At 43.1% G+C, this 12,237-nt stretch overlaps 1 protein-coding gene across 1 annotated transcript in view; it reads right to left on the minus strand.

Annotated features, from left to right (window-relative positions):
• Positions 1-12,237, minus strand: part of RBKS (ribokinase) — a 399,775-nt gene that overhangs the window by 108,237 nt on the left and 279,301 nt on the right. Inside the window, exon 7 of the mRNA XM_078647503.1 lies at positions 9,658-9,846. Within this exon, the coding sequence (XP_078503629.1) occupies positions 9,658-9,846 (189 nt within the window). The remainder of the gene's footprint in view (positions 1-9,657; positions 9,847-12,237) is intronic.

Consider the following 12,237-nt stretch of genomic DNA (forward strand, 5'->3'; position numbering starts at 1 on the left):
AAGGCGGACATTTAGATCCTGGTGGATAGTCAGCAGATCAGCCGGGGGGGGATGGGTAAGCCCACGGCCTCTGCCACTCAGACAGAGGACCTCCTTACTTAGAGATCCTCTCCTGCCTAGCTGGCATTTCTGTGCTGGGGTGGAGAAGTTTCTATAGCAGTACCCCATTCAAACCACTGCAGGCTTGCTGAGTGGACTCCATTTTTAAAGCACCCATTCGGCACAATTATTTATATTGAGAAAATAAGCTCTAAAAGCAGAAGTTTGTTTCCTCAATATGAAATACGCATGGCCTGACACACAAGGAGCTTTCTCCCTGCCTGCGGAGGCCATTCTATGTTTTCCCCGTCTGTATTCACCACGCCATGGCTTTGTTGTGTCCGTTCGCTTTTGTTGATTTCTCTATTTGGAATGCACTCCACCTTGGCCAATGCAAAGTAGAGGCTCTTGCAATTGATCTATTTTCTTAGTAACCTTCATATCCTTTCTGCTGTAAGTCAGTTCAGTGCCAAGATTCTCACTGAGTTTTTATGCACTTTATAGGTAACAACTCAACTCAACTCATATCTTGCATTTGAATAGGTTTCAGTACATTTAGTGGGTGCCCTAAGGCACTTAATGCAAAGTTGGTGACCATTTTAGAATAAATCTACTGTAAAGAATGACTGTGGCTCTTGTCCTTTGGTGATGGAGCATCGTCACCTGAGGGATAGCTCAGATGTCTGCAGCCTGACCTATGGGTAGACTGGGAGATAGCTCAGCTGTGTGAAGCCCGAACATATAATTTGCATCTTACCAGAGGCGTAGCTCGTGTGATGTAACTGCACCTCACTGATTGGGGTGGATATCTTGCTTAAACTGGCCCCTTTCAGATGTAAAACTCGTAATTGTATAAGCAGGATTTCTTTATATGGACCTTGCATCTTTGTGTTATAAAACTAATAAATAGATTCCCAAAAAAATTAACCAGAGGCGTATATCTGCCATTTACAGCAAAGCCTTGATGATCAATTTCTCAAAATGCATCGAGAGACAGATGTAAAATTTGCTTTAACGCATGCCTTGTGTGTTTTGTTCTCCCGGATGTTGTCTATGCAGAGGCAGTGCCCAGCACTCCCCTCGGGGAGGCATTGCATCACTGTGTTCTGCCTCTTCAAAGAGCTGTAGTTTGGCAGAAAAATGCTTATAAAACCTTATTCCGATGTTAAGCTAAGCCTGGGTTTGTCAAAAGCATCACAACACTGATATTGAGGTTAACAGGTTTCCAATGCAAACGCATTGCACAATAAACACACTATGTTGTGCAATAAGGGTTCCAATATTACAATGACAGACTTGTAACACTGTTGTCTGCCTGGAGTCTCTCTTGTGCCCCATTCAATGTTGTCCCTCTGTCTATACATACAATGTCTATACATACTGTGCACATTTACATACATACAACCATTAGAGAGGATATGGTCAGTCTTCTCAAAAGAATTTAGGAGAAACTCATAACAATTGTTGCATTCTACAATGCTGCAGTATTTAAAGTGACACTAATATTTTATTGGATTTTACAATTTATGTCAGAGAGGCTTCGGTTATAATATATGCTATTAAGAGTTACCCTTTCTGTTTCTGTTGGGGGTGTCCTCTTTGCAGGGCATTGCCCATCAGCCACGCATTCTATGTGTTCTGGAGCTTGAAAGAATACTTGTATCCTTTGCATGCTAGAGCCTTTTTTGCCAGTTCTCTCGGCCTGACGGCTTCCTGCATAGATTGTCCTCAGTCGTCTCATGTGGGAAGTGCTCAATGTGGGGTGCAAGCAACAACTATTTCAGTTTGATTTAGGATAGGACAGGAGAAATGGAAGATGCATTAGGAATCAGTCAGACACCCCTAAATCAGGAGTATTAACCCACTATGCTCAATGTTCCAAGACCTGAAAATGCGTGCGCCCTCAAACAAGCATATATTGAGACGTCCCGACGAGCACATAAAAAATGCGCCTTTGGTCAAACAGTCAAGCAGTAGCATCATTCTGAGGAAGGAGGTAAACATATTTCATGAGCTCACAGTCATTTTACAGATTGAACTGGCAAAAAAGGGTCACTGTTTTGAATTAGCTTTGTGAAAACTGGTTCTAAAGTGCTTTGTATTGAAATCTGCATAAAGTGCTTTTAAGTCGTCACATCACTCATTCTCCCTTATGATGCTCTTAATCAGCAGCCTCAAAATATTTGGCAATCCACTGCAACATGTCTGTTGTCATTGAATTAGGTTTGATCAGTATATTTAAAATGAATATTTTATCACACTATGCTCCTGTTTTGCCTCTAAAGTTATATCTGCTTCATGAAATGTTGGCTCAGCCTCCATTGGTTGACCTGTTAGCCCCCCTCACTCCCCCAAAGTGGTTCGAGTCTAGTTGCGCCCCTGTTATCAGTTTGAGGCTAAACAGATTTATATAGCATTTTCGACTCTGTATGCTATTGCCCATTGCATCATCGGGGAGAGGAGGTGGCCTAACGGCTAGGGTGGTCGACCTCCAAGCTGGGGAACCGGGTTCGAGTCTCGGCATCAGCTCAACATCCTGTGATTCTGAGCAAATCACTTAATCTCCCCGTGCCTAACACAAATGAATGTGTCCTCATGTAACGTAACTGGTTCTCGTGTAAAGCGCTCTGATACCCGATACCCTCGGATGAAGTTGTCGGCTTGTCGCTATATTAAATTCTGTAAAATAAAAAAATAAAAAAATAAATTGGAGCCTCCTACCTTGACTCAATGAGCATCTGTCAGGGAGGAAGAGATTATGAAGACAGTGGAGGGGGAGCAGACAGAGATCACCTATGAATGGAACATGTACAGAAAAGAGCCAGGGAGCACGAGTTGCCTGGTTAAGAAAAGATTGAAAAAGACCCCTCAGTCACATGATGGAAGCTACTGAGAGATGGTCCAGCGGCAATTCAGTGTATTCCTTTAATGCCGATGCTACAACGAGGAACTGGCAAAGCATTAAGTAAAACAAAGGTGTACTTTATTTCTGACAGCAAATCAAGTATATCTGTGTCAGCGATACAATCTTTGTTCTCTTGGATGAAGGAAGATAACATGAGACGGGAAAACGCTCTCAGAACATTTGAAAGCCAAGTCCAGAAACCACAAGCCTGCAGGGCTAATGATTCACAAGGTTGAAACTGTACCACCACTGTATGAAACACTGGCCTCGGTGCCAAGGCTTACTGGGAACTAGATCGGAGGGCGGGAGACGACACCTTCCAGCTGCACGCTGTGGTTAAATATTTGTAATCATATCTGCACATCAGCAAATCTCTCCAGATATCAAAACATTGTTTGAAAGGCCTGTAATCATACCCTCTGAGTAGGGTTTGCAATTCATAAAAGGCCACCCCACTATGTTTCTAGATATGACATCTGTGATTGTGGTGTTTGAAACCCAAGTACAGCAGAAATGTCCTCCATTTGCCCACCTCCTGTTCTTCCCCGTGGCAAAATCCTCTAGCTATGAAAAGTTTATTTCACTTTAAACCTCATGTGTTCATTCCTCTTCCCATAGTAAATGGATCCATCTTCAATAACCCAGGTGCTCTTTCAAAGACAAGTGTATCCAGTACCTTTTGAAATGATCAATAGGGATCCATTTATTTCACCTGCTTTAATCAAATCCAACATCAAGAGCATGAACGTTCATTTTGTTCCTCTCCCATCTTCTTACCTGTTGGTATCAAATGTCTTCCTCAAAACAAACTTTTGATGATGCAGTAAAAAGGCCAGGGCACTTTCACAACACCAGCACAACCCCCTACAACTTCCTAGAAATGTAACTGACCAAACACGAGCCTTCGCTAAAACAAGCCTTGCAGTTTATTTTGGTTTTGTTCTTCGTCGTGGCAAATTTACTATTCATTAAACGTATTTTTGCACTGTGCACCACCTCTCTGGTGACGTGTTATTTTATCCATTTGTAAAGTGCAATGTTCGGCCACGGGTATCTGGGCACTAAGAAACAAAACAAGAAACTAGACAACAGCAGTTACAGACATACCCTGAACACCACTCCCTCATAATGCAATGCCTCCTCTGTTTAGATGTAAGAATCTTTCATTGACTGGGGCACATATGCTTATGGGAGGGACGCGGGGGACATCATTATGAGTTTCTGCTGGTACACTGGTTTGTAGGACACCTCTGCGGTCTTGGCACCGACTCTGTATTATAACTCCATGAAGATTAGTTTTAGGCCACAGGGGGCCCAATGGATTTAGTAACATAGTCCTGTCCATGGTTACAGTGCAGAAATTAACTCCTGAGACAAGATCTTGAGAGTGGGTCACCACCACTGCCAACTACACATTAGCAAGGATGCCACCGTGCTGGCTGTCAGAAGTAATTCAGCGTTACAGTTATAGATGCCAGGGTGCCCACAGACTGTGAACAATCGAGCCGCATGAAGGAAATGAGACACCGTGCCCTATCTCCGGGCTAGAAACTGTGTCTGTCATAGACACAGTAGTACTACGGAATAAACTGTTTCACATGTACACATGGATAACCATCGTGGCATGATGATTATGGTATAATATCATCCAATAAAGCTATTAAGGGAAAACCAATACCCTCAATGCAAACTCATAAGGCATTTGTATTCTAATTTATTAAAGGGCACTGGTTTAAATAACAGGTCTACTACTGAACTTCCTTTGGTTGCCTCACGTCCTACTATCATATTGGGCACTAGTTTAAATAGTAGGTCTACTACTGAACTCCTATTGGTTGCTATCACATCCTACTATCTTATTGGGCAGTAGTTTAAATAGCAGGTCTACTACTGAACTCCTATTGGTTGCTATCAATTCCTACTATCTTATTGGGCACTAGTTTAAATAGCAGGTCTACCACTGAACTTCTATTGGTTGCCATCACATCCTACTATCTTATTGGGCACTAGTTTAACCCCTTCGGTGCTGATGACGGCTCCCAGTCGCCATCAGTTACGGTGGGCGTGTGCTGATGGCGGCCGGGAGCCGTCATGACCACTCCCGCGATCTGAATGTGCCGCTCAGGCGCAGAATTCCGGCCGCAGCCAGGGGGTTAAATAGCAGGTCTACTACTGAAATCCTATTGGTTGCCATCACATCCTACTATCTTATTGGGCACTAGTTTAAATAGCAGGTCTACTACTGAAATCCTAAAGGTTGCAGTCACATTGAGGTAAGGTTTGGTTGAGTTCTGTTGTATTGTATACACACTGGAGTGATGACTTTGCAGCAGATGGCACAAGAGAAGAGCAAGAAGTTAACTTAGTACCAAATTTACAAGTGTACAATATTGTATACTCTAACCAAGCCATAAAAGGCAATGGTGTCAGGCACTATGAATGTGGCTTATTTTTCATACATCTATTTGCTGCACTACATTTTAAGGGCAAAATTTTATTTTTATGCTGGCCATTCCACAGATTACTAGAGTCATAGGGTGGTGAGATACCACAGCGATGCAAATCTTTGATTTACTGATTTATTTGGAGTTTTAAATCACACAGACACTGCCCTTCTTTGCGCCGAAGCAGTGTCCAGGGGGTAATCTTGGGAAGCAGATGATAAAGGATGAGGTTAAAGCAGACATCACGGTGAACAATGGATCTTAAGGAAATGGCTGGCAAAAGAGTGGGCCGCATTTGGCAGGCAGCTGAACTGCAGGGTAAGTGCAAGGAATGGTACGTATCAGTGTTTGCGGCAAGAGTGTGCCCTGTATGGTGAACAGGCACGTACCCCTGCCCTGAGTGATGACTGTATGAGGAACTCATATCCAAACTTTTATGTTGGCTCCAGTATAATACTAACCTAAGCAAGTGTGCAGAGGGTATTCCACCAGAATATGGTTTCAAAAATATTGAGAGACACAAATATTTTGTTAAAATTATAGTGATGTCACACATATCATGGAACAGAACGTTGATTGTAAGAATATCATTACTGTGAGACTTTTATATAATTTTTCACAATACATTTCTCATAATATCGTTTGTGAAATATTTAGTTGAGTTTTATTAGTTTTTGTGTTATAAGTGGTTATTATTTTAATGTTACATATGTTTAATTGTTTTTAGTGTGGTTTTCTTTTCTTTGATTCAGAAATATATTTTACGTTTTTTTTTCAATTACAGTTTATTGGCAGATTGTTGAGTTTATAGGGGAAAAGGGTGGGAAGTTTTTTAAATATATTATGTTTTAATTGATTGTAATTTTTTTATACTTTTTAGTTTGCTAATTTGTTACTTATGTGAAAGGTTTTTTTTAGTTTTTTGTTAAAGACTTTATTACATTTTATTTTGTGTTTGGTGCATAATTTACATGGCAAACATTTCAGGGTTCTGCTCGTGTTCTGGCTCTTAGAGCCAAGACAGACTTTTTTTTTTAATCTTTATTTTCGGTTTTTACATGAATTAAAGAAAAAGAGAGTGATCATTTTAGTACATTCGGCAGCGTTATGGAAAACAAATCATGTACGTGAAAGGTGTCTTGTAGCATAGTTGCATGTAACATTGCGAGTAAAAAGCGCAACTCAATAAATTGACAAGGAAATACAAACACGTAATACCATGGTAAAGTACAGCAATATGTAGCGAGAGTAATCCCAACTGTAATCAAACGTCATCAAGGGTAACATAGTCACAGCAACAATGGACAAAGAGGTAGTACCGTGGCCCAACACTCCTCCCCAGCCCGATGCCTAGCCAACACCCTCGGGAGTAATGCCACTCGACACTGGGGAATCTTGCTCCGATCTTTTTTTAGCTATGTAGGCTCTGTAAGGTTCCTAGATATCTACAGGGCGGGAGGCAGTATGAATCTGGGTGGAATATTCTTTGCAATTAGTGTTACAAAAAGCCAAACTATCGAGCAATGCCTGCAGAGTGGGTGCCCTTTTGCTTCCCCATATTAGAGCAACCTCACGCTTGGCCAGCAAAAAACCCAGAGCTGCCAGCTTCCTGATTGTCTTGGGAAAGTTTGCAACATATCCTAACAGCGCGATCTCAGGGGTGGGCAATAGTTGCATGGACAGCATGTCTCCCAATGTGGTATGTACTAGGGACCAGAACTGGTGTATCTTAGGATAGGTCAAGCAAGGTGGGCAAAATCAGCAAATGGAGCTAAACATTTCGGGCAGTGGTGAGGTCTAATCGGGTCAATTCTATGAGAACGGGCGGGTGTGTGATACATTCTGCCAAGGAATTTGAAGTGAAGCAACTTGTGTCTACTGTTTAATGAGATGTCCTTGGTAGGGCTACAGCACCATTCCCACAGGTCATCAGTAATAGGACCACCCAAATCCGCCTCCCAGGCCTCACGCACCTTAGAATCAGACACCGGTCGGGTCATCCCACATTGTTTATATATTTTGGAAACCAAGTGTGCGCCAGTAGGGCTTTGTAGGAATAATGTCAATGGGGGAGTAGGTTCAGGGGCCGCAGGGTATGAAGGGAAAGTGGCGCGAAGCATTGAGTGCATACGTTTCATTACAAAAGTGTCCATAAAGGAACGATCTGTGAATCGGGCCTCCTTGGACACCGAGAAAAGGTGTCCGTCAGGGAACAGATCGCCCACCCTACGAATGTCAAACCTTTCCAGTGTACGCTGGACCAACACTTCACCAGTGATTGGGAGCAAGGAAGGATTGGGGAGGGGTAGTGCAGGAGAGTAAAGCGTCTCCAGCCCGAGCAATCTGCGCAACTTGCCCCACGCCCAGCAAGTGGTAGATACTGTCTAAAGATCCCGGGGCCCCTAGGGAATCCCGTTGGCAGGACAGTATATAGGGTACGAGTGAGTACCAGATCGGCCTCCGGTTTAGAATATGGGACGCGAACGTCCGGGTGGAACCAGACGTGCGCATAACAACATTGTGCTATTAGGTAGTACAAATGTAAATGGACCCCAAAGCCTCCCCTCTCGTATGGCAAAACTAAGGTTTGCCACCTAACCCTAGGTGTCTTATCCACCCAGACAAGGCGTAATAATAATGATCGTACTTGCGCAAAAAAGGTTTTAGTAAGGGGAATGGGGATATTATTAAAAAGATACAAGAATCGGGGAAGAAGGACCATTTTGATTATGGCGACTCTACCAGCCATTGATAAAGGCAGACGCAGCCATTTCGTGATTTGAGATTCCAGGGACCCAACAGCCTTGCCGTAGTTCAGTCTGATCATGGTGTCAGTGTCAAGATGGACATAGATCCCCAGATACTTAATCGCGTCATTGCACCATTCAAGTGGAAACGCACAGGGCCAGACGGTTGTGCCAGCCGTGAGAGGAAATATGACCGATTTGTGCCAGTTGATGCTAAGTCAACTTATGTGAAAGTTTGTTTAAATTATTTAACGGATACTTTAAAAAAATATGGTGATTTGTGTATTTGTTAGCGGGTAATTATTTAATTGTTTTAATCATTTGGATACTAATTCATTATATTGTGTTCAATGTTTATGTTTAATAATTTTTTTGTTTTATTTGCTTTAAATAATGTGCATTGTTATTTTGTCTGTTATAATATAATGTGTTTTTGTTGTTGGAATTAGAGAGTATTAGGGTCGGAAGTATTTTGAAATCTATTTTTCATATTTGTGAAGATTATTTTATCTATAATTGTATATGTTTTGTGTTTTTAGTTTTTAAAAATGTATAAATATTATATATTGTTAAAAAATGTTTTAAATATGTTCATGTACAAATATTTTATGTTTATTTATTTTACATAAATGTACATTATTTTGTATTACTTTATTAAATTAAATCTGAACTTTATAAAGTTTAAAATTTTTCCTACTATGGCTTACGCTGGATTGGGAGTAGTAGTTCTAACCCCTCCAAAATCCACCACTTTCCCCTTTGTTGCTTTTGTAGGAGCCGGAACAATAAATCTGACCCCTTCAAAGGCCAACACTTTCCCTACTTTTGCTTACATTGGAGTCAAGGTTCTGAGGGCTGGGCAAGTCTTGGGGGCAGGGTCATCGCAAGGCCAGTGGCAGAGGGAGTTGTTGCCCTGCTGTCAGTGCACAAGTCAGTTTGGACGGCCGTCTCAAGCCGGCCAAATCAGCATAAACACTGAGCTGCCTCCAACCCAGCTGGGTTGCTGGGTTGGAGACAGCAAAGCACAGACTACCAGTCTCAATGGGAGTGCAAAATCCCAGGGCTCAGGCCAATCGCGACGCTGCTTTCAAACATGAGAGCAGCGTCAGGATTGGCCGTAGGGGAGCCTGTGCTGCAGCGAGGACATGGAAAAGAGCTTTGAGCAGCAGGCAGAAGGTACGTTTTTTGTTGTTGTTTAATGTTAATTTGTTGTCCGTTTCCCCTTCTTCCCCCCACACCTCCCTGTTGTCTGTCATCCCCCTAGGCCCCCACCGGCCCGCCACTCCGCCTGCACACCAGCCGCTACTGATATTCGGGCTGTGTTGGGTCTGTGCAAGGAGCTCTTTCTCAATATTTTCCATTGCCTGATACTGAGTGGTGTGTCCTGATGGAGAGTGCCTGTGTCACACCACAAGAGATTTGTATCAACCGCCATCAAACGAGCTGGTTGATGAGTCACCGTACAACCCCATGAAAAACATTTCTTTGAAGGTCCTACTGTAGAGTTTTGTAGAAAACATACCGTGGTATCCACAGCCTTGACCTTCTCAGCAGGAACATGCTTTGGAGAGGAGTCCTCTGCGGACAGGAGCACACACCCTTCAGCTCCCAGGGTCACAATGACCAGTTTACAGCCTCGTTGTAACAGAACCATGGCGGCTTCCTCTGCATCCTTTGGGCTGTTGACTGAGACCCCTGTTAAGATTTCTGCCTGCAGAAAAAAGGCGAACCATTATTGTACACTGGTTCACGAGCTTCCCACAAAATCACTGATGTGGCAATTTACACTAATTCTGTAGTGGAAAAGGTCGCAAATGGTATTTACACAAGCGCACCTCTTGACTGAACCAAAGTGCATGCACTTACATTCTGTTCTCACTAAACATCATTTCAAATTGGGTAAAATAAAATAATTGTGCACACATATGGAATTCAGTGGGATTCAGTGGAGTCCATATGCAGCGGGTTGAGAGTAGAGTCTTGTCGCGGTCCAGCCCATGGTGGTTGGCAGCATGTGGCACGATAGGCCACTGCTCCAACCTATGCCGAGTACATCTAAAGAAATATGTAGTGAACGCTCATCAGTTACTAGCTTCACAGTGTATCTCATTCTAACAAGACATAATGCAATCACAATCAAATCAAATCATGTTGTTCAGTACTGCACCTTCCATCACACCTGCTGGGGCCAATTCCAAATTCACTTGTGAGACAAGTGGAGTTTGATTGAAATAAGAAATCACTTGGGAGAACTGTGACCTCCACCAGTAGCAGCTACTAATATTGCTAAGTGGGGGGAGGTGGAAAACAAAAACAGATGTATAAATAAAGAAAATAAAAGTTACTTGCTCCAACGGCCCCCGCCTTGCTCCCGACCCACGCGTCCTTGTCAGGACTGCGCAGGCTCCCATCTCCCACTGGGAATACTATTCCCAGCGTGTGAGCAGCGCTGGGATTGGTCTGAGTGCCTTGGTTTGGCGCTCAGACACAGAGCGGGAGCCTGTGTTGGTTTCTACACCCAGCTGTACAACATAGCTCGGTGGAGAAAGGCTAAGTTCGCATGATGGTATGGCCGGCACCAGAGGTCCAGCCAAACCATCATGCGCACTTGGCAGTGCTTACCACCCCTGTCTGGTGCTTCAGCATCAGTATGGGAGGCCACGCCCTCCCTCGGCTCGCAGCCTGCAGGGCTAAAAATAAAATGATAATAAAAATGTTTTATTATCATTTTATTTGTGTCCTTTGCCTCTGCTTGCTTTCAGCAGGGTGGGGGCGATGCTCCTCCGGCATAATGGAGGAACTGCCTCTGACCTCCACTCAAAATGACCTTCTCAGCTGTAACAGATATCTACCAAACCATTACTACCAACATGTTTATGAAACACAGAGAAAGAGAGATAGAGGGCGATATATTGTATCGAAAAACGAAGTGTAATGGTAAGCAGGACTTAAGCAACATGATTTGGATTGTTCATAGGTTCCAAATACTATGCAACTTTACCCATTAGTCAGACTTGATTAGGGGCGCACATAGAATACAAAGGAAAATCCAACATAATTCGCAATTGGATATCATCCATTTATCGGGACCATCACACATATACAGAACTTATAAACAATTGAGAGACCGCTAATTAGGAATGTTCCTAAGCTTTTAGCTACAAACTGCCACCTTCTCCAGCTCAAAGGTGAAAAATGTATATGAAAGTATAAGAAACATTTCACCCTATAAAAAATTCTGTCTCTACAAAAACACAGAATAGAGAAAATGCAAAACAACGAGTAAAGATGCAGCATATGACAAGATAAACAATTAGATGACATTCATATTTGGCGGCAAAGCTCTGTGACACATCCTTGGAAGTTGACTCAAAGCTGTAGAATACGGTAATGGACTTAGAATACATGCATCAATTTCTGTTGGCTCTCACAGTGTGGCCCCTTATGTCTTCAGTAGCCAAGCCCCGCACCCCCCAAGTCCCAGATCTTATCAACCTTCCATGGACACCCACATGCAGTGTATACCACGTGCACCAACGTGGCACATCTGTCCATTCCTGCATGCTGGGGAGAGTTCCCGTCTACTCACAAAATCTATCTTCGCCAACCCGAGGAGTGTACGTGATGCTCAGCTTCCACCCATTTTGCCCCACCAAGGCAACCTTTTTCTATTAAGTCTATTGGTTGTCCAGTCACCTCAAAGAGGGTTTGCTGAATTCTTGCGCAATAAGGTTTAATGTTTACACAGCCCCAAATCACATGTATCAGAGTGCCACGTTCTCTGTAACATATGGAGCATTGAGGGCATCTGGGATTATTTCTCTGGAGGGTGACACTTTCTGTGAAGGTAATGGAGCTGGATAAGCCGCAGGTAAGAGGGAGTCGCCAGAGTAGGAGGAACCATCTTGGCTTAAGTTCTATGTATCGTTGATTCCTTGCAGATGGAGTTCCTACTAGGACACAAAAGAGAAGTCACCCTTGTGGCAACTCTGGTTGAGATCAGAACAGTCTTGGATGAAGGAATCTGGAAAAAGTGATGCTTTTAGATCTCTTTGCTGCTTTAGGTAGGGTGGAACATAGTGTTTTACTTCAGCAGGTGGGT

Source organism: Lissotriton helveticus, chromosome 6 (assembly GCF_964261635.1).
Source record: "Lissotriton helveticus chromosome 6, aLisHel1.1, whole genome shotgun sequence".
Taxonomy (NCBI): Eukaryota; Metazoa; Chordata; class Amphibia; order Caudata; family Salamandridae; genus Lissotriton; species Lissotriton helveticus.